Source organism: Biomphalaria glabrata, chromosome 13 (genome assembly GCF_947242115.1).
Source record: "Biomphalaria glabrata chromosome 13, xgBioGlab47.1, whole genome shotgun sequence".
Taxonomy (NCBI): Eukaryota; Metazoa; Mollusca; class Gastropoda; family Planorbidae; genus Biomphalaria; species Biomphalaria glabrata.
Genome location: NC_074723.1, coordinates 36628455 through 36653067, shown reverse-complemented (window position 1 = coordinate 36653067; position 24613 = coordinate 36628455). Strand labels below are relative to the sequence as shown.

The window sequence follows — 24613 nt, the reverse complement described above, 5'->3', positions numbered from 1 at the left end:
TTGGTTGTTTGGTTGTTTAGTTGTTCAGTTTGTTGGTTGTTTGGTTGTTTAGTTGTTTGGTTGTTTAGTTGTTCAGTTTGTTGGTTGTTTGGTTGTTTGGTTGTCTAGTTGTTCAGTTTGTTGGTTGTTTGGTTGTTTAGTTGGTTGTTTAATTGTTTAGTGTATAACGTGCAGGAATAGTTTATTTATTAGACTATAGAAGACCTAAACAATTACACCAGTCGATAGAATTTCTATTTACAAAGCTTACATTAACTCTGTCTTATGTCTGTCTGGGTGGATTCTTTTAAAGTTTTTTTCTCCCACTGCCCATACTCGGATCAAGTTTAAATTTCGCACAATTTTTCATTGTCGAGTACAATACACGAATTAATTAAACAACAAACAAACAAAAAAAAAAAACAACTAATTATTTAATCCATTAGGTAGTAATTAATTAATATAGTTTTATGTATGAAAAGGGAAATAAACCTTGGAGATATGGCGGTAACTTACAGTGCTTTCCCTTTACTAAAAAAAGTACTTTATTTAAAAAATAAAAAAGATTATTTTTTTGATTTGCTTGTTTTAAATTTATAAATTTTGACACTTTCACTTCTGCAATAAGCCACTCCTCCTTTCACCTCTCTCTCTCCCCATTCAGCCCTTGATTACAAAATCAGCTTCTAAAGAGAAGGGGGGAGAAATATAGGTAGTCTGTCGTAAGCTAAATGATGCGTACTCCTTCATTCAAGTATAAGGGAAACTCGGCCACCTTTCTGAGTCAGATGTATAATGACTATTCGAGGTGTGTGACCTTACGAGTAATTACGGTGGGTGGGTTGAGGTGGGGAAATAAGCTTATTTTCACATTACGAGCGCTGTTATCCATAACTATAACTAATTAATGGCGATCTGAATCTTAAGCCACGATATTTTCAGTCTGATAACAGACTTTTAACATTGTAACTAGAAATGTATAATATAATAGCAGACATTTGCGAGCAGACATTGTGAGTTAATTGTTGCTTGAATTCTTGACATTTATGGGAAAACAAAAAACAAAACAAAAATTGTTTCATTAATTCTTCGCTATACTTACAATCTACATATTTTTTTTTTGGGAGTGGAAATTTGAAACCTTAAATGTCTGTAAGAATTTCGAAATATTGTGTACTAAGTACCAGGTAGTCTACAAAAGGATTAGGTCAGTAGAGCAGTTATTATATGAAATGATTGAATATTTAACGATCTCACCGGACTGATAACAAGAAAACATTTAAAATACTTTTTTTTAAATTGACATTACCTCCTTTATATACATTTTATAGAGCGATTGTTTTTCTCTTAATAATTAATAAATGTTAGGTTAAACAAAAACAATGGGACCTTTTTTACCTCTTCAATAAATCCTGTTTAAGCGAATGTATAGATCTACCACACTGTATCTTTCGCACAAACATAAATAAATATAGACTGGCCGAAGAAAGTAACTTCATGCAACTTGAAAACATGTATATCTATTGTATTCGGATTTCGGAATTAGGAATAATTGCATGATCTTCATTCTTAGAGATTTAAAAAAAAACACTAATGAAAATAAGATTATGGCTGAAATAGATATGAATACTTAACTTTTATACTGCTCATAAATGCTGTATAATAAAGTACACAAAATTGCAAGTCACACATTTTCGTTTCATAAAACTCCTTAATCGGCCAGTCTATATTTATTTATGTCTATGATGTCATCCCAATGATATGCCTTTTAGAATTTAGATCTAGACTTAGAAGAAGATGCGCAAAATGAACATTCATTTATTATCAACAAAGTCATGCATTCGGACATTCCCGAAAACGAAAGTCCTTTCAATAACGCGATACCTCTTTCAAAACCGATGTGAAATCTAGATCAATGTTTTTAAATATTTTATTTTTAAAAGGGTTAGGGTCAAGCCCATGCCTTCCCCCCGGGTTGTATCGAGCTAGTAATTCTTTTCACAGCGATGTTCACCAACTGTTAAATTTCTAGAAAAATCGTTAGAGCCGCATTTGAGATCTGCGTCCGGGTCCCGGGTTCGCACCCTCCGCCCACCCACACTCCATGAAATGCTGTCTTGAATAGAGGTATTGTAAAAAAGATTGTTACACCAAACACACACACACACACACACACACGCTTTGTTTAGAATGGTCATTAAATATAATTTCTCTGTCAGAATCATTTCACTGCTAATTTCTACCTCGATGCGCTGTACAGTGTTGTTTACTAACGAAACATTATAAGATTTATAACTAGGGCATTATTACACATTCACGAATATAGAAAATGCTAATATTGTATTATAAGCATCTTATATGTAACACTTACTCATATGATAAAACTAGGATCAGTAAACTTTTCTCTACAAGTACAGCCATTAAAGAACAAAGCTTATCCAAAGGGAAGAATCTGCATTGAAAACTATATCTCTCAATAATGGAGAAGTTATTTCGATATCAAAGAAAAAATAATCAGTTACCAACAATTAATTGACTGATGGGTTGTTTATTAAAAATTGATTCATGTTTTGGTAACTACACTAAATAGATCCAGTACTACACTAAATAGATCCAGTACTACACTAAATATATCCAGTACTACACTAAATAGATCCAGTACTACACTAAATAGATCCAGTACTACACTAAATAGATCCAGTACTACACTAAATAGATCCATTACTACACTAAATAGATCTAGTACTACACTAAATAGATCTAGTACTACACTAAATAGATCTAGTACTACACTAAATAGATCTAGTACTACACTAAATAGATCTAGTACTACACTAAATAGATCTAGTACTACACTAAATAGATCCAGTACTACACTAAATAGATCCAGTACTACACTAAATAGATCTAGTACTACACTAAATAGATCTAGTACTACACTAAATAGATCCAGTACTACACTAAATAGATCTAGTACTACACTAAATAGATCTAGTACTACACTAAATAGATCTAGTACTACACTAAATAGATCTAGTACTACACTAAATAGATCTAGTACTACACTAAATAGATCTAGCACTACACTAAATAGATCTAGTACTACACTAAATAGATCTAGTACTACACTAAATAGATCTAGTACTACACTAAATAGATCTAGTACTACACTAAATAGATCTAGTACTACACTAAATAGATCTAGTACTACACTAAATAGATCTAGCACTACACTAAATAGATCTAGCACTACACTAAATAGATCTAGCACTACACTAAATAGATCTAGCACTACACTAAATAGATCTAGTACTACACTAAATAGATCTAGTACTACACTAAATAGATCTAGTACTACACTAAATAGATCTAGTTGTTTTAAGTTTCGACTTCATATGAGATTTGGTGTTGGAGAAGAAATGTGCTTAAGACTTTTTACCCAGACAGACAGACGTTCAAAGTGAGTTGATATCAGCTTTGTTAAATTAAGTAACTTTTTCACTTTGATAGCGATTCCGTCCACTCAGCTTAGTTTTACAGTTGTTAGTAGTTTTTAAGTCTATAGTACCAGTTCATTGCCCAGAGCTTAAACAATGTGTTCGTAATGTCCGAAAAATCAAGCTTGAACTATAACCTTTTGTATTTGTTTATTTGACGAACTAAATTCCAATTCTCTTAATTTTACGATCTTTACATTCCACTGATATTTGTGTTTTTAAACAATCAGAATACCACCCTTTTTATTACCTTATCTTTTCCCCATATATACTAATTTTACTCATCACCTTTGTTTTACATCTATTCTCTTATTCCTATCATACTTTATAACAATCATGTTAAAACTGAGTATAATGTTAAACTGCTTCTCTTTGTTAGTTACTGTTGGAGCTCAAAAGTTGTTTTTTTTCTCTCCTTTCACATGTCTGTCTCATCTTCTCTTGTGTCTGCCTACTTAATCAACATTCTGTCTTCCTTTTCTTAGAAATTCTAAACCTTATCCATGTGGTCTGAAGACTTTTATAGTCTCACATGGACAATGAACATAAGTGTATAAAGTTAAGTGTATATAGTTCAGTGTATATAGTTGACTGTATATAGTTAAGTGTATATAGTTAACATTTTTGTTCTTTTACATCTTATATTTATTTGGTTAATCTTTAAAACAAACATGAAAAAAAAAAAAAAAAAAAAACATGAAAAAAAAAAAAAAAACATGTTAAAACTAATGTACTATTTTGCCACTTGCTTATGCTCCTATATCTATGACTATAAATTTGTGATTGATTTAAATTGATGAACTCCAGCGGGGTGTATTTAAATGAAGAGTGTATTTGATCATGAACTATATATACCCTTGACTGCTCAACAGTATTATATGGTGTGGGCATGGATACGTTAAACTGTTTGTTGATATTTGATTCATTATTACGAAGTTTAAACATAAACTATTTTCAATTCTCTATTCTTCTTAGTGTATACTCAGTGATTAGTGAAAGTCCTATTATTTTCTTTTCCATGGCGTTGGAACCTTGGCAGTATTCGGCATCAATATCTACAAGTTAATTATAGTTGCACTTAATCCAAACATTATCTGTGTTGTTGGATATATAGTGGGCTTAACTTACCTGTCTCCCATTAACTCTTTCTCTCCTAACTGACGATACCAGCGTTGATTCCTCCAGAATGTGGTAAATAATTACGGAGAGAAAGAGTTAACTCCGAGCTAACAGTTAAAAGAACGATTCGTTTGTCCTTTATTTGAATCAATTTCGTTCAAGAGACATTTTGAATCGATTCAAAGATCTGTGAGTTGTTTTTGTCACGTTTAAAAGTAAATGATTCTTAACTGCACTGCAGATTAGTCTTTTGTTGAGTTTGAATTCATTTACTAAAGAGTTATTTTTCTTTTTTTTAACCTATTTCGGATATCCTCTTTGAATGCCCCTCCCTAATCCACCTTAGGCAGACCCTACTTCCACTACAGCCCAACATAACCAACACCCTGTACGGCAGTGCTGAACAACTGAAGAAAACAGCACACTTTTTTTTCCTTGGCACAGTCTGCAAAAGAGCTCACAGCTCAGCAGCAATAAAGCTGGCTAGAGGAAGAAGAAGAACCAATTTCGGAAAAAGGCAGTTATTCGTGTCTTGCTGTTTGTCCGTCCACTTTTTAAATCACACAAATTATTAGCGTTATTTTACCACCGCTTTTTTAGTCTCCCAAATCTGTGACGCAATCTTCTGAAAGTGATGATTTATAGTTTTTGAATTTGAAGTATGATTTTTTTTTTTTACAATCACGTTTAATAAAGTATTTCAAAACCAGGGTGAATATACTACACACTTCGTGCAAGTAATAAGGAAAAAATTAATAAAGATTAAAAATAGGATATAGTTTTGGTATTTGGTCAAATGAATGTAAAGAAACGTGAACATGTTGAAGTACAGCAGCTACTTATGTTGTTTTTTTTTGCGTATTCATTGATCTGTATCAGCACTTTGTAAAACAAGACTTATTTGACAGTGCTAATACTGTCCGTACCGAGGGGTTTCGAGTTCAAGTCTGAGCGAAGACTGGGATATCGAGTCTAAGCAATTCTAATGGTTTCCCGAAATTGGGCAAGTCAAAGCGGTTAGTTAGTGTGCTGGTCACCCTGTGGATCACCAACTTCCATGTAAACGGAAATGATCTCTCGAACCAATGACCAGTAGGTTGTTAAATGAAAACATATCCCATGATGCCCTAAATATACATATACTATAATATTAGAATACAACAGAAATATATTGCAAATGTTCATATTCTTTCAAGCTGCGTTGATTACGTTGTTAACCGAATTTAATATATATATATATATATATATATATATATATATATATATATATATATATATATATATATATATATATATATATATATATATATATATATATATATATATATTGTTACGATCTCTCCTACTATCCCGGCTCTCTTCAACTGCACCACACGACACAACGAACTTAAAGAACCTTACAACTCAGGGCTCCAAAGTATCATTCAGTTTATAATTTCAAATACATCGCAATTGGCAACAACATTAACACTGTCTTTACAAAAACCTAGTCTTGCTCCGCCTGACTTCACACACCGTACTGGTTCTCGCCTCGTACTGGTCACATTGCGAGGTAACGTGAAGTGAAGTGATCCTGACACACTCGCTCTTATATAGTGTCTCTACAGGCCTCGAACCTTCTTGACCACTCCAGTTGATCACTTTCGCCGTGACTTGCGTGCGTAATATTTACGACACTGGTCCTTGCCGAACTGGCGTGTACTGTCACTGGTCAGTGGGTCACGGTTGACCGCTCGTCCTGCGCTGGACTGTGGCGATTTGGGTAGGCTAAAAACACACAGCACTACCCCCATCTGTGTCACCACCAGGTTTACAACCAATGTCCAGGACGTTTAACTTTGTTGAATATGACTGCACACAATATAAGTTACTCACAGAAAAGTTTAGAAGATTTGATTCTGTGCTGAATAAAAGGTCACAAAAAAATGCATACATTTTAAACAATTTCTTACATATATTTCCTCAATTATTTTTTTTTACACCGGATACACGGAAAAAAAAAAGGGGGGGGGGGGCTATTTATATTTTTTCCCCGCCCTGTTTGTAATCTCCAATAAGCATAACATGATACTAAAAAAAAAAAATAAAAAATTCTTAATCATTTTTAAAGGCTGTGAGCGGGATCCGAACCACAACAACTTGCTGTGATTGCCAAAGCCTATAATAGCATTGTGATTTTGGGGTGTTATATTTCATAGCGCCCCATGTGGTGGCGTGGCTTTCTCTACGTAGCGAAGTTCTACTTTAAGCTTACCCCCCCTCCCCCAACCAACAACACTACGTACCTTTATTCAAGTGATACCCCCGCCCCCCCCCCCTTCCTCCTTTTTTTTTTTTTTTGAGATTGTTAATGTCCATCCTACCAGATAATATGCTAGACTTTTAAATAGTACAAAAGTTATTTTCTGTGTAAAAAAACAACAACAAAACATTGCGAGCATAGATCGTTGGAGATACTTTTCATTGGGGACTGTGACGTTGCTTGTTCAGGCTGTCTTAAGGTCAACTATAGATGACTGTTGATTTCAACCAATTACTCTGCAAGCGTTTGAGTTTTATTGTTCGGGTGTATTCAGTGTAGTTGATCAACAATACAGAATAAACAAGACATCTATTTAACAAGTAAAGAGATGTAGTCAACGCTGATGAACAATTTATCCTATGTTTATTCTAAGAAAAGGCCACAGTAAAAGTCTCTGTCAAACACGTCTTTACCCTAGAGCAGTGATTCCCAAAGTGGTCTATATAGACCCCCAGGGGTCTACGAAGACTTCCAGGGGGTCTACGAAAGTAAAAAAATAAATTGGGGGTCTATGAGAGGTCCACGGGGGTCTACGATAATAGATTTCATTTAAAGCAGATCATTTTAATTTTTACATTCATTTAATGTAATTATTTTATACAGTAATATATGATTTTTATCTTGGTAAATCATTTAAATATATATCGTGCTAATCAAACCAAAGAATTGTCTCAATACTTATTTAAAAATTTTAATTTTGTCTACATGTAACAAATGTTTAACAAAAAGAAATGTACACTGTCCAGCGTTGATTATTTAAAACTGGGATTCATTCCTTCCTTGTCAAACAAGCGGTTGCCTAAGTGACTTTTTAAAATAATGATACCAAACCAATGGCTAGAGGATCATCTGAGACAATGTCACCATGACAAAATAGATAAAGATTTAAAAATTTTCTAGCACTCAAAGATAAAGTTAAGAATAGACCCACACAATCTCACTTCAACATCATATATATATAGAGAGAAGATGTTGGTTTGTGAGCGTCTTCCAATATCTCTTTACTTATAGCAAAATACGGAAACATAGGTAAAACATTGATTTTACCAGCCGTTGTAGTTGTGAAAACTGTTTTACACACACCTACATCTGATATTATTAAAAGAATTTCTTTAAGCAAAAATACAGTTCAAGGGCACATCGGTGGCATGAGTTATCAAATTAAAAGCTTCTTATGTGATTCTTTGCAAGGGAAATGTATACAGTTTGGGACCAGTGGCGTCACAGGCTCTGATGGGGTGTAGCGCTGTGTGCTGTAAACTGCCTAGGGGTCGCCAGCTCCTTATTTTTCCTCAGGGTTGACCCACGACAGCTTTCCCATGTTTGGGAATAGTTGCAAGGCAGCGGATTTTTAAATTCAGTTTTCCTTCTGCTATGTGGCTAATGAGCTCTTCCTGCTTGAAGCCTACTGGCTAAGGCGCCAGTTACTCGCCTTCGCCCCTTCTCCTTTAGTGAAAACAGTTCGGCGGACACGTGAAAGATACACGAGAAACTCTTTGCGAAAACTTTTACAATGATACTTAAAACAAATTAATTAATATTTATTGTTTGAATGTCTTCTTCATAGAATGTATGAAACATGACATCCATAGGAACAGATGATAAGCCTGGGTAAAAAAACATTTCCAGTGTGTTTGATGATTCCAGCAATACATATTTAATTGGTTAAATTTGAATTTTATCAATAAAAATGAGTTATTATTTAATACTTTATATGTATTTTTAAAATGCATTTTCACTCTTCAAATCACTAAAATTAGAAATTAGTTTTAAAATAAATTGCAAAAAAAAAAAAAAAGCAATATAAGTTAAGCAGGGGGTCTACCGAAAAGCAGAAAACATGGCAAGGGGTCTACGAGACAAACAAGTTTGGGAACCACTGCCCTAGAGGATTCTATCACTAACTGATTTTCCGGTCTCTAACACAAAATATCCCAAACGTCACTAGTCCCGTTCAATATACTTCTATGGTGCGTCGCTAAATAACTAAACTATAAATAAGGTGTCTAACAGGACCCAAAGTTTTTCTTTCGGGAAGATTTACCTTTACCTTTTACCTTTACCTATCCCTTAGTCTGTTGGACCGTTAGGTCGCCATGCAAGATTCTTTCTCCATTCCTCTCTGTCCTTTCGCCTTTAGTTAGAACCTCTTGCAATGTCAGGACCGTCCATTCTTTTATGTTGTCCTCTCATCGCTTTCTCTGTTTGCCTCTTTTTTTCCTGGTAAGACAGGGAGGATGAGGATAGTCACGAGTAAGAGGAAATAACAAGTTGATCCAGGTTGAAACAGTCTTTTTAAATCATTAACTATGAATGTATATATCCCTTTAATTTTAGCCCATCCTTTTGAATAAATTGTACGTCAAGGATTAAAAATCACCTCCTATATTCAACAAGCACTAGCGACCGGCTAAGTCCGTTTGATTTGTTCCCAGGCTATCTAATATTTAAAATTGAATGTAAGGAGTATGTATGTTTGTTCCGCAGAGAAATCAAAAACCGTTGGACCAATCTTTGATCAAACTTGGCAGAAATGCTTTGTGTCAGGATTTTGTGATTTTACCATCACAGAAGAGATACAAGACACCGATAGCAAAGACAAACAGACACAAACACTCTTTTGTTCCCCTGGCAATAAAATCATTACATAAGAACAATCTGGTATAAACTTTGCCACATGTAAATTATGAGTGTCTGGTGTGAATGTACACTTTGGTTTCTTATAGTTATAATGTTTTTTGTTTGATGTAATGCACAAATTGTAAGACAAATTTCCATACGGACAATAAAGATTATTATTATTATTATTATTATTATTATTATTAGATACTAAAGTAGCTCTGCCCTAGGCTCATATCCGCTCCAACATAAATGTCACGTCTAGTATTTAATATCAGCCCTCCCCCCCCCCCACTCTCCGTTTTATTGGTTTTTTTGGCTATATAGTGTGAATGACGCAAGATAAGTGAAACTGTCGTAAGCTGTCTCTTTACTTCGCTAGATGACTCCAGAAAGTCAGAATGAAAAGACGAGTTAGTACTGAGCTAGATTTTTTTTTGTTCAAAATACCCGTTTTTATATTCTTACTAAAGTCTACCACATTTATTTCATTTCATCTCAAGTTAAATGTGTCTATAGATTGTAATAAAATAATGTGCAGGTCAGTTCACAAAGAAGTTATTCACGTTATTTCAAGTTTGACAAGCTAAATTATAATAGACCTACAGCGGTTTTAGTTGTCTGCCAGCAGTTTGGTGCTACACGTCAACAACCCGACCCCTCATAGATTTCATTTCTAACATTCAGTATCACTCCCCCACCCCTTTTTTTTTTTTTTAAATATAAATTTCGTTTTATATTCAGTTTTGCCCCTCTCCCCGACCCATCATAGATTCAATATTGCCTCTCGTATATTTCAGGTCTAGTATTCAATACTGTCTCTCTGTCATAGAGTGCAAGTCTAGTATTCAATGTCGTCTCTCTGTCATTGAGTACAAGTCTAGTATTGAATGTCGTCTCTCTGTCATAGAGTGCAAGTCTAGTATTCAATGTCGTCTCTCTGTCATAGAGTACAAGTCTAGTATTCAATGTCGTCTCTCTGTCATAGAGTACAAGTCTAGTATTCAATACTGTCTCTCCGTTATAGAGTACAAGTCTAGTATTGAATGTCATCTCTCTGTCATAGAGTACAAGTCTAGTATTGAATGTCGTCTCTCTGTCATAGAGTACAAGTCTAGTATTGAATGTCGTCTCTCTGTCATAGAGTACAAGTCTAGTATTGAATGTCGTCTCTCTGTCATAGAGTACAAGTCTAGTATTCAATGTCGTCTCTCTGTCATTGAGTGCAAGTCTAGTATTGAATGTCGTCTCTCTGTCATAGAGTACAAGTCTAGTATTGAATGTCGTCTCTCTGTCATAGAGTACAAGTCTAGTATTGAATGTCATCTCTCTGTCATAGAGTACAAGTCTAGTATTCAATGTCGTCTCTCTGTCATAGAGTGCAAGTCTAGTATTCAATGTCGTCTCTCTGTCATAGAGTACAAGTCTAGTATTGAATGTCGTCTCTCTGTCATAGAGTACAAGTCTAGTATTGAATGTCATCTCTCTGTCATAGAGTACAAGTCTAGTATTCAATGTCGTCTCTCTGTCATAGAGTACAAGTCTAGTATTGAATGTCGTCTCTCTGTCATAGAGTACAAGTCTAGTATTGAATGTCGTCTCTCTGTCATAGAGTACAAGTCTAGTATTCAATGTCGTCTCTCTGTCATAGAGTACAAGTCTAGTATTGAATGTCATCTCTCTGTCATAGAGTGCAAGTCTAGTATTGAATGTCATCTCTCTGTCATAGAGTGCAAGTCTAGTATTGAATGTCATCTCTCTGTCATAGAGTACAAGTCTAGTATTGAATGTCATCTCTCTGTCATAGAGTGCAAGTCTAGTATTGAATGTCGTCTCTCTGTCATAGAGTACAAGTCTAGTATTCAATGTCGTCTCTCTGTCATAGAGTACAAGTCTAGTATTGAATGTCGTCTCTCTGTCATAGAGTACAAGTCTAGTATTGAATGTCATCTCTCTGTCATAGAGTACAAGTCTAGTATTGAATGTCATCTCTCTGTCATAGAGTACAAGTCTAGTATTGAATGTCGTCTCTCTGTCATAGAGTACAAGTCCAGTATTGAATGTCATCTCTCCGTCATAGAGTACAAGTCCAGTATTGAATGTCATCTCTCCGTCATAGAGTACAAGTCTAGTATTGAATGTCGTCTCTCTGTCATAGAGTACAAGTCCAGTATTGAATGTCATCTCTCCGTCATAGAGTACAAGTCCAGTATTGAATGTCATCTCTCCGTCATAGAGTACAAGTCTAGTATTGAATGTCATCTCTCTGTCATAGAGTACAAGTCTAGTATTCAATGTCATCTCTCTGTCATAGAGTACAAGTCTAGTATTGAATGTCATCTCTCTGTCATAGATTTTAAATGTAGTCTTCATTATTGTCTCTTTCATAGAAATACACTCTAGTATTCAAGGCCTCCTCTACCTGATATATACTTAATTCCGCTTTTCAGTGACGTAACGTTAGGGGGAAGTAATTCTATTAAAAATTATTTATTTACTTTTATTGTATTGCCCCCCCCTCCTCTTCCCCCGTGTTAAATCATATATCTATTATCACCATTGTCAACTCTTTGAAGGATGTGCATTCTAGACGTGTGCCCAGTGCCGGCTTTAGATTTGCAGAGTGTGTGAATAATGTTTTTTGAAGCAATGACTTGGAGACACAAGGTCACTGCTAAACAAAACTTGTGATCGTGGAACGAGATTTTAATCAGTTGCTCAGTAAAACTTACAAAACCAACGACTATTTAAACAAAAAAAAAAAGCAAAGAAAAATTTTTCTTTGGTAGAGAAAAAAAAAATACAGGCGAGTGTAAAACAAGATGATGGATATATTATGAAGCCATGCTAGCAACGATGTAGCGGCTACGACTCTACTCGGAAATTTGTGTTCCGTTCCCGTGGTTGCCAAGGAAACCCGATTGAATGTTCCGGCCGAAGGATAGATATTCGGGTGTGCCGTATCTGAACGAATGGATTCTATATCAGGTTAGTTTTTTTTTTTTTTTTTTTTAATTTTTATATACAACTTCTCATTCATTGACTTTTTCTAATTTGTTATTCGATGTTATGTTTTTTTTTTTTTTTTGTCGAGACCCCTGTTTGCTTTCCTAAATAATCAACTGTCCTTACATCTCTAGTATTTCCACTGTTTTACATTCTGCCTGCTAAATATTTATGTATTTAATATACTTAAAGCATTACGATTGATGTAACCATTTGAAGCTTTACAATTATCTATACGCCCTCCCTACTACAGCACTTTAAATCACATATTCTAAAATCCCGAAACATGTAATGTATAAAAGACCCTGACTCATGGGTCTCACCCCCTTCGCAAGTAAAATCATCACGCGCTTATGTTCATTCAAAGGAGATGTTCTCCAACACTCTTCCACATGTAGTTATCTTCTCTTTTGAAGGAAGGTCTGCAATAAATAAGATACGACATTATCATGGTGTCTATGTATACAATCAGATGTAGGGGTGTCGGTTTTAAAAATTAATCTGAGCATTACATTATCTTTTATTGTTATTTTTGTCAATTTCACTAAACTTTTTTCCTTTTCAATGTAATTTTTGAATTTAAGTAACAACTTTTTTTTTGTTAATTTATAAAATATATAAATATTTGTTAAAATCTAATCTGCCGATATACATGACATTTAAGAAACATGATTCAAAGTTTAATTGTCATCATATTTACGTTTCCCCCCACCCACCCCCCAAATTTTTTTTTTCTGTGACCCAGTAATTGTAAAAAAAAAAGTCTTCTACTACACCCTTTTTTTTTTCTCTCTGTGTTGCCAACCAAGAAAGTTGTCAGTTATATAATTGATTTGTTTTGCATAGTTTCAACTGTAGCAACTATATACATTTCTTTTATTATATTAATCAGCTACACTCTATATATCCACATTTGTCTGTTTTCTATCTTCTTTGTTATTATGTTTACTACCATTACCGTGGCATTCATAAGTGTGGTATTTTACTAGTCGACTACATTCACTATATACTCACTAGGCTCACTATACATTCACTAGATACACAAATATTAATTAGATACAATAGTTCTTCAGATATATGGAGTCACTATAGATTCACTAGATTCTCTTCGGATACACTAAAGATACTCTAAATTATCTATGGGTACATAAGATTCTCTAGATACGTTAGCTTTGCTATAGATTCACTATGGATATACTCGATTCACTTTAGATACATTCGTTTCACTATTTTCACTACCTATATGCTAGATTCATTAGATACATTAGATTTAATAGGCCTATACATTCACTAGACTCATTATAGATACAATAGATGCACTAGATTCACTAGGTATACACGATTTGCTAGATACATTAGATTCACAATAGATGCACTAGATTCACAAGATACATTAGATTCACTATATATGCACTAGATTCACTATTAATGTACTATGTTCACTATTGATGCACTAGGTTCACTTTAGATACGCTAAATTCACTATTAATTCACTTTACTCACACTAAAATGTTTTGTTTGTAAAATGTTTTACATGTTTCGGATGTTCCTTCAGAGTTGAAGATAGTTTACTTCCTAGTCCAAACCTCCCGCAGGACGACGGGGGATGGGAGCGGGCAGGATTTGAACCCTCGACCATCGATAAATCCGAACGACAGTCCAGCGAGCAAACCGCACGACCAGGCAGCCATTCTTTAGATAACTTAGATTCACTGTATATAATTTACCGGCAAAGTTCTATAGAATGGCGGGCGTTTTAAGCAAAGTATGAAATGATTGTTCACTTCTTCAGGATTTCTTGAGACTAAAAATAGGCCAATTGTTTTGTTTACACTATTCTAAGAGCAATTTCAACTTTTAAATAATTTAATAATTTCTTAAATCTACAAATCGTACATTTAAAATACTAGTATACATGAGTAAAAATAAAGTTAAAGATGCCGAAGTATTGAGCAGGTAAAACTGTCTACACGCAACAGCAAAAGAGAATCAAAGTACTTCATAAGCTCCTCTTAAATGCTGCCCTTATTTTGAAATAATTTTGTTAGTTTCTACCTATATACAAATACAGAATCAATATAATAGTATTCTAATCTTGAAAAATATTCTAATATTAATTTACAGGCCCTTTCTACATTGCAAATACAACCGATTTGTTCCTTGAAAAGATAAGATACCCCACAGATTTAAGTTAAAACTTTGAGGATCGCCGCCGAAAAAAAACAACAAAATTATTCGAAAAATAGTCTTTAAAAAAACAGTCATGTTGAGGCCTTTCTCTTGACAACTAATCGGTCTGGGGGAGCGCAGTGGTGTCCGGGACGAAGCCCCGACGCCTCTAGCGCCCCCCCCCCCCTGGATCCGCTAGTGTCACCATATAGTGCTTAAATACACACTTACCAAATTACCAAATACATCAAAACCCAGTCACCAAATACTTCAATACACATTCACCAAATACTTCAATACCCACTTACCCAAATATTGAATACAGCCACTACCTAATGCAATACCCACTCACCAATCTCAAAACAGACTTTCACGAAGTCAGCGCTTTTGTATTGGTAACTAGCTGCCTCGTCAGTTACAAAATTAGATATATAATGAAATATTAATTTTTAAAAAATCTGCCTATAAAAAAAAGACAATTTGTAGCCATAGAATGACAATAAAAGAGATCAAACCTCAGCAAGGAGGTCAGAGAGTAAAAACAAGAGAAAATGAAAGTTAAAAACTAGGCTTTCAAAGTATTTAATGAAACAATTGTTGTCCTAGGCTGTAAAATTCAATATTATGTTTATATGCAAAGGCAAAATATGTGTCGATATTTCAGACAAAAAAAAAAAAAAAATGAATTGCACTGAAGTCTTGTTTAACAGGATAAATGAACTTCTTGTGTTTTCCACGCACCTTCACAACAAAACATGTTATCAGCTTTATTACTATCAAGTCAAGGGATTCCTTCTTAGTACCTATTGTTTTTCACCTATCACGCAACACAACATGAAACATCTTTTGTATCCACTTTTTTTGACCTACTACAATTAAGTTGTACACTTAGACGGTGTTAATTCAACATACTCCACACTTAAAAGAACAAGATTAAAATGTTTAGAATACTGGCGAGTAGAAATATTATTTTGGGAAATTTATATTACTAGTAAAATACTTAAATTCATTATTTAGCACTTTGCCTAAAGCTGTTATAGGCATTTTATAGAGTGCCTAATTAAAGTAGAAAATGGGGACGTCATTTTTCACTTATCCTGGACGTTTTGGGCATTCCATGGAATGCCGGATTTCGCAATTTGACGTTAACATGTTCTAGATTTACTAGATAGATTCACTCGATACTGTAGACTCATTAGATATAGATTCACTCGATACTGTAGACTCATTAGATATAGATTCACTCGATACTGTAGACTCATTAGATATAGATTCACTCGATACAGTAGACTCATTAGATATAGATTCACTCGATACTGTAGACTCATTAGATATAGATTCACTCGATACTGTAGACTCATTAGATATAGATTCACTCGATACAGTAGACTCATTAGATATAGATTCACTCGATACAGTAGACTCATTAGATATAGATTCACTCGATACTGTAGAATCATTAGATATAAATTCACTCGATACAGTAGACTCATTAGATATAGATTTACTCGATACAGTAGACTCATTAGATATAAATTCACTCGATACAGTAGACTCATTAGATATAGATTCACTCAATACAGTAGACTCATTAGATATAGATTCACTCGATACAGTAGACTCATTAGATATAGATTCACTCGATACAGTAGACTCATTAGATATAGATTCACTCGATACAGTAGATTCATTAGATATAGATTCACTCGATACAGTAGACTCATTAGATATAGATTCACTCGATACAGTAGGCTCATTAGATATAAATTCACTCGATACTATAGACTCATTAGATATAGATTTACTCGATACAGTAGACTCATTAGATATAAATTCACTCGATACAGTAGACTCATTAGATATAGATTCACTCGATACAGTAGACTCATTAGATATAGATTTACTCGATACAGTAGACTCATTAGATATAAATTCACTCGATACAGTAGACTCATTAGATATAGATTCACTCGATACAGTAGACTCATTAGATATAAATTCACTCGATACTATAGACTCATTAGATATCGATTTACTCGATACAGTAGACTCATTAGATATAAATTCACTCGATACAGTAGACTCATTAGATATAGATTTACTCGATACAGTAGACTCATTAGATATAGATTCACTCGATACAGTAGACTCATTAGATATAGATTCACTCGATACTGTAGACTCATTAGATATAGATTCACTCGATACTGTAGACTCATTAGATATAGATTCACTCGATACAGTAGACTCATTAGATATAGATTCACTCGATACAGTAGACTCATTAGATATAGATTCACTCGATACAGTAGACTCATTAGATATAGATTCACTCGATACAGTAGACTCATTAGATATAGATTCAATCGATACAGTAGACTCATTAGATATAGATTCACTTGATACTGTAGACTCATTAGATATAGATTCAATCGATACAGTAGACTCATTAGATATAGATTCACTCGATACTGTAGACTCATTAGATATAGATTCAATCGATACAGTAGACTCATTAGATATAGATTCACTCGATACTGTAGACTCATTAGATATAGATTCACTTCATACAGTAGACTCATTAGATATAGATTTATTCGATACAGTAGACTCATTAAATATAAATTCACTCGATACAGTAGACTCATTAGATATAAATTCACTTGATAGATTCACTCGATACTGTAGACTCATTAGATATAGATTTACTAGATACAGTAGACTCATTAGATATAGATTTACTAGATACTGTAGACTCATTAGATATAGATTTACTAGATACAGTAGACTCATTAGATATAGATTTACTAGGTACTGTAGACTCATTAGATATAGATTTACTAGATACTGTAGACTCATTAGATATAGATTTACTAGATACTGTAGACTCATTAGATATAGATTTACTAGATACTGTAGACTCATTAGATATAGATTTACTAGATACTGTAGACTCATTAGATATAGATTTACTAGATACAGTAGACTCATTAGATATAAATTCACTCGATACAGTAGACTCATTAGATATAGATTCACTCGATACAGTAGACTCATTAGATATAAATTCACTCGATACAGTAGACTCATTAGATATAAATTCACTCGATACAGTAGACTCATTAGATATAAATTCACTCGATACAGTAGACTCATTAGATATAAATTCACTCGATACAGTAGACTCATTAGATATAGATTCACTCGATACAGTAGACTCATTAGATATAAATTCACTCGATACAGTAGACTCATTAGATATAGATTCACTCGATACAGTAGACACATTAGATATAGATTCACTATAGATACACAAGATTCACTATAGCTCCTCCTTCGTGGTCGAAGATGAGCACTTTTCTCATTTCCTATAGACTCGAAGATGACTGTGAAATACACAAGTTACACTAGATACATTAGATTTCTATAGACTCGCTATATATAAACTGGATTCATTAATTCACTCTATATGCATTAGAGTCACTAGATTCCCTAGATTTAAATTAATTTGTGTGAATGTGTTTTAAGAGACCTTTAGAGCAATGTCGCATTTGATTATTAGTCAACTTCTGACCCCGAATATCTAAATGTCCAAATTAGGGCCTGAGATTCAAGATTAAAGTGTATAATGAAGTCTCAGAGACTGGGATCCTTTAGCCCCCCCCCCCTCCCCTCCCCCTCCCCTTTTTTTTTTATTTTGGCGATATGACCCGTGAAACATTATTTGAACTTTATTTTGTCCCTGGGTCTAGTTTGTTGGCCACCCCTGGGTCTAAAACAAGAAATTGTACGTCGTTACAGTTTGTAGATATAGCCCCCCCCCCCCACACACACACCCTCTCTACTTCCCCATTACACATACAGGAAGACTGAACGGACGTAGAGAATTAGTTGGGAATGGCTGCAATGTAAATCTTTTTTTTTTTTTTTAATGACTATGGAAACGTGTGTGTGTTGTGTCTACGTGCTTGTGATTGTATATGTGCCTGCCTGTGTGTGTGTGTGTGTGTGTTTTATGCATGTATGTGTTTGTGTCCGTACCCATTTCCGTGTAAAGGATGTCCCCAGCAATGTCACGTGTCTTTAAATAGCACTTGTTGTATTTGTTTTTTATTTATTTGTCTGCATGTTTCTCGTGTTACTTCAGAATGGAAGATTTGTAAAGCCTAGTTCAAACCTCCAGTGGGAGTCCAGCGGGGGAGCGAGAGAAGGGAAGTGCAGCTGGCAGGGTTGGAACTCAAAACCGTCGCCACGACAGTTCAGAGCGCATATCTCTCGACCACCTTGTATTCATATAGTAAGAATGACAGCCTGGTGATGTGGTATGCTTTACGGACTTCACGTCGGTCCAGAGCTCCAGCCGCTGCCATCCGCTGCAGATCTGCTGGGTCCTTGAGATAGGGCGGAAGTCAATTGACCATCAAAAATATGAAGAGAAAGAAAAGAAAAACTCTGGAGCGTTTGTTTAAAGTAACTTAATAATAATTGTTAAATATAAATTTATGCAAATTACTCATACTTATTTTGAAACATTTAAATCTGTAGAACGACAAAAAGAAATAGGTTATAATATGGTCCAACAATGTTCATAATAAATAATATATATAGTCGACGTGTTTTTTTTGTTCTACATTAGTGTTACTGACGAGAAGAGCCCATATTTGTTTTAAGGGTGGGTCAAGGTGACCGCGCTCTTAGGAGAACAGTTTGACTTGTAACACAAGCCTTGTGACGTCAGCTCGTACGTCAAATTAGTGAGTCCGTCTTGTCATTTAGTTTTCAGGTCACTTGGGAGTAGAGCGTGGCTGACATTTGTGTACTTGGCTCTTTGACCACTTCAACTGGCTATACGCTACATCATCATGTAGCTACTTGTATTCAAGTTGGATGGCTACATGTATTTAAAAGCCATACACCTTCACTAGCACCATTTGGTTACACGTACCTAAGGTCATAAGGCTTGTCTTCAGGAACACAACAAATCGTGATGTAGAGATAGCCAGTTGATATATGTAAATGTAACCAAGCCAGATGTTATACGTAAATGTAACCATATTAAGTAGTTTTATGTACATTGTTACTGAAGGTAGCCTTAGGATGTTAATACATGTAGCTTAGTGTTCCACGACCAATCGTTCAGGGACAATCAATTCACGACAGTTGATCCATTTATAGTGCCAGCCGTATGTCTTGAACCAGTTGTTGGTGAACCTTTGGCTACATCCTAAGACTACCTTCAATAACAACATACACCTGCCTACATTACATAGCTACATTTATTTACAACTTCTGGCTACTCTAAACCTATCTATCTATCTATCTATCTATCTATCTATCTATCTTATCTATCCATCCATCCATCCATCCATCCGTACATCCGTCCGTCCGTCCGTCCGTCTGTCCGTCTGTCTGTCTGTCTGTCAATATATCTATCTTATTATCTGTCTGTCTGTCTGTATGTTTGTCTGTTTTTATCTAACTATTTATCAATCCACCATCAATCTACATGTCATCTCAATGTTTATAAACATTTATATCGGGGTTGTTTGTTATATGGCTTTGCAATTCCGGTATGAACTTTACCGCCAATTCATCGAGACATTTCCAGCACTTTAAGAACGACATTGAAGATGTACATCCAGTGGACATTGTCACGATCGACTTTCAATTCGCTTCCGACATTTTTATTTTCTAGATTTTAACGAGACAAACATATTCTTTATGCTTTTTAATTTTGACCAGAAAAAACACAACTGTTTCTCTTTGTTTATATCGAGAACAGCATTTGATGAAAGATGTATAGGTGAGGTGACAAGTGTGACATGACCCGCTATTCTTGAATGTCATCGTGACAGATAGAAACGTTATGACATCAAATACATGCAGACGTGAGTCGATTCCCGCCAAAAAAAATGTCCTCGCTGGCGTGTTTGTTTATCTGTCAGTCTGGTCGTGAAAGTCGTCAGAGTCTGGTGACTGCGAGTTTCTACATTTCTGACCATGCACTTTATATGTCTGCTATAGTGTGGTCTCTGTGACGGGAGATCACTCAAAGTGATTAAAAATAAACACAAGTGGCAGACGACGCCGTGGAAGACCCGAGAGAACATGGACGAGACACGTGGTGCTTGATAAGACAGAGACTACCGGAAATAGTTGGGAGGAGCTTCTCTCCAGTGGACACTTTCTGGAGATTCAGTAGTCCTGAAATACTGAAATAGAGGATAGTGTCTAGAAGAGCAGACTTTGTCCAGAGAAAGTGGAGACCGCCGGGAGATTTCCAGGTTTTCCTGGTAAATTGACAGGAGGGCACGGGAAATGTTTTAAATTATAAAATGATTTAATTTAATAGTTTATACACCTTGAATTAGCGCGGGTCCTATGAAAGTGCGGGGCCCACTGCGGTCGCATAGGTTGCAGTGGCCTAAGGCCGGCCCCTGCAAAATGTATGTTACTCCGCCGGTCGACTAGTTGTTAATAAAACTTGTATTTAGTTTTTTTTTTTTTTTTAAGTTTCTTCAAGTTATTTTAAACTCTACGATTAAAAATATATTACGCCTAAATCGGTTTAGTTGTTCCAGCAATTTGGTACAACAAGTCATTGACAAACCGTGGTTTAACTACAGCAGTCCCACATTGTACTTCTAATTCATGGAAAAAGCATGATTGCTTATCATAATGCGCTTGTGTCTTATTTCGATGGCCTTCGTTGTTGTGTTTAAACCTTGGGAAACTTGACCTCACACTTCTGTTATAAACACATAGCAATCATGTCCGTATGGAGAGCAAGAATCTCCGGCTAACCTTTAACCTCCAACCTCAGATATGTGTTACGTCACCTTTGTATAGAATTCAAGCCAAAGCAAAGCCTTTACGAAATGTACTACTCTACCATCCATATCTATCTTTTAAATCCCTAAATGACTCTTGTATGGCCAACTAAGCGAAGGAAAGCGCTCGCAAGGTGGTCAAAGAAAGCGCTTCAGGGACACCCTCAAAGCTTCTCTGAAGGCGTTCAGCATAGACCCAGGCACCTGGGAGACAGAAGCACATGACAGAGCATCATGGCGTCGCGCTGTGAAAACTGGCGCACAGGTTGCTGAGGAAAAAAGAACAACGCTGGCAGAAGAAAAACGCCAGAGAAGAAATGCAAGGCAAACGACACTTGCTCCAGCTGGAATAACCTGCCCAGTGTGCAGCCGAACATTCCGGGCTCACATAGGTCTCACCAGCCAGACGAGGAGGCATAAAACCCCTGTGCAAAGCCCTCAGCCCCCCTGGATGACAAAGTGGTCATCATCGAACCACGATGGACGAACTATATATATGATCTCTTATATAGATTATAAATAAAAAAAAATCAAACCTGGAGTGTCTGTTCTGCAAAATATCGTGTGTTCTGGCTACGAGGCCTTCACCATAGACTCTCATTATAAACAATCAAATTGAGTTCAACGATGTGTTAATATGAAATCTTCAATCGGATCTACACATATTATGCTTGTTATAATTGATGTATTCTTTTAGCTGACCAGTCCTCGAGGCTGCATGTTCAAGTTTAGATTAGGCCTACACCTACCTGGAATGACCCGTGTCTTGACCTGTCTTTTTTTCTGTGCTTACAAACAACAGTAAAGTGTGGTCTATGTCTACTTCAACTTCAAGTGTTTGTTTATTTGTCAAATGTTTGACATGTTTCGGATGTTCCTTCAGAGTTGAAGATAATTTACTTCCTAGTCCAAACCTCCCGCAGGACGACGGGGGATGACAGCGGGCAGGGTTTGAACCTGGGACCATCGATATGTCCAGCGCGCAAACCGCACTATCTTAATGTCTTGCTACTACTTCAACACACAACACAGGGGGTGGGGGAGTTTGGACGCCCCTTGGGCCAAGCGGTGAAAACAGTCCTTCCACTTGCGAGAATAGAATTTAGCGGATTCCCTTCTCTCAAAATTAACTTGAAACCAACGAAAATAACAAAGGAAAAAAAAAAAAGAATAGACACTTTAATTATTAAATCCATCAAGAATAATCAGAAGAGTATAAACCATAATAGTAAACCAAATGAGTTGTATTTGTTAAGAAAAACCAGTGATACTTAAGTGGTAGATAATATAATCATAGATATTTTAATAGACACAAACTTAAAAAAACAATGCTTTCAGATCATAACAAACAACTTTAATCAGACATCTTGGCTAACAGTATTTTCCCAAATGCATGGGCACAACTCTTCCCACCATGTACCATTCCATCAACAACCATTATTCTACATCCTTTTCTCCAAGTTATCTTTAGACACTCTCAAACATACGATATAGATAATAAAATCTTCCAGTCCAGATTTTTCTTTGAGAGATTATCCTAGAGTACCTTAATGCTTGATGTCATAAGAATTTTTTTTCCAATGATATCACAAAGTCAAGAGTAGGGGAAAGTCCATTGCTTTTGCCAATGTCCGTGGTGGGCAGTGGTGGCCATATATGATATAACTCTTGAGATAGTGTCAATAGGGATTTATGTTTACAGTTGTATCTTACAGCTATTTATTTATATAGCCCTGTATAAAGAATGATAGTTTAGCACTTTAAAAGTGAAATAACAGTTAATTTAAAACTAATTTTTTTTTTTTTTACTAGCTAGAATTAGACTAACGCCAACTAAAACTGTGTAACACTCAAATGTTACATTGAAATTAGCTCCAGACTTTGTCAGAGGAGGCCAAATCGATATGGATTTGACAAACATGTAGATCAGTTGCGCATTTTGTAGTGCGAGATACAGTCGCGCATTTTGTAGTGCGAGATATACTTATATTAAGTCAAAATGTATTTAAATACAGTTTTTACTCAACATTTATGCCATTGTGTGTGTGTGTGTGTTTGTATGAACTGTTCGTTTCTAACCGTGTCACTTTTAATTGACCTAGTTCCACTTCTGTCCCACCTAAAGATTCGGCCGACACACTATTTTTCACGTCTGCTCCCACAGGAACCGGAAGTCGTTCCAGTGTGTTCTGTCGCGCTACTCACCCCAGCGTCGACATTTTATATTCAAGCTCATGTTCTAATTTTAGTTCTGCCTTCTAGAAGTAGACGCCGCTGACTGTGTGCGTGTGGGGAGGGGAATGGGTATCTTTGGAACCTTCATTATACTTTTAATTCCCAGGAATTAAACAACTTTGAGATCCACTGTCTTTGATACTTTTCATGATCTTTAGAAATGTTAGACCTACACTATCTCAACCTTTGCTATTTAAAGTTCGTTTTTTTTTTAAATATACTTTTAGATCTACAGATCTATGGTATTTGATATATAATTAGTTTTTAGACTTTTAAGTCATACAAACTTTAGACCTATGATGCATTCAGTTTTTAAACCTTAAGTCTTTAGACCTTTTGAGGCCAACAGTATTTAGATCTCCAAAAGGCCTACGGCCATTAGGCATTCTTTGATGCCTAGCGTCTTTAAATCTTTGATGCCAACAATATTTAGACCTTAATTTTTTTATATTTTTTTTTAGACATTTGAGACCTTCAATAAATTATCATTCTTTCCCTTATACATTGATAGATTCTACAGTTACAGTTTTGATAAATTCTATCTTTAGATTCCAGATCTAATAGATTTTATCTTTAGGTTCCAGTTTTGATAAATTCTATCTTTAAGTTCCAGTTTTGATCAATTCTATCCTTAAGTTCCAGTTTTGATAAATTCTAGCTTTATGTTCCAGTTTTGATAAATTCTATATTTATGTTCCAGTTTTGATAAATTCTAGCTTTATGTTACAGTTTTGATAAATTCTATATTTATGTTCCAGTTTTGATAAATTCTATCTTTAAGTTCCAGTTTTGATAAATTCTAGCTTTATGTTCCAGTTTTGATAAATTCTATCTTCTACTTTCAGTTCCGTCCATCT

The 24613-nt window shown here is 35.2% G+C and overlaps 1 protein-coding gene across 8 annotated transcripts in view; it reads left to right on the top strand.

The window, feature by feature from the left end:
• LOC106078346 (zinc finger transcription factor lin-29-like) overlaps nt 1-24613 on the top strand; it is a 422178-nt gene that overhangs the window by 227047 nt on the left and 170518 nt on the right. Inside the window, exon 2 of one of the 8 annotated variants that reach the window (XM_056008261.1) lies at nt 12093-12504. The exons of the other annotated variants lie outside the window; for them this stretch is intronic. Coding sequence (XP_055864236.1) covers nt 12442-12504 — 63 coding nt within the window. The 5' untranslated portion in view covers nt 12093-12441. The remainder of the gene's footprint in view (nt 1-12092; nt 12505-24613) is intronic. 8 annotated transcript variants of the gene reach the window in all.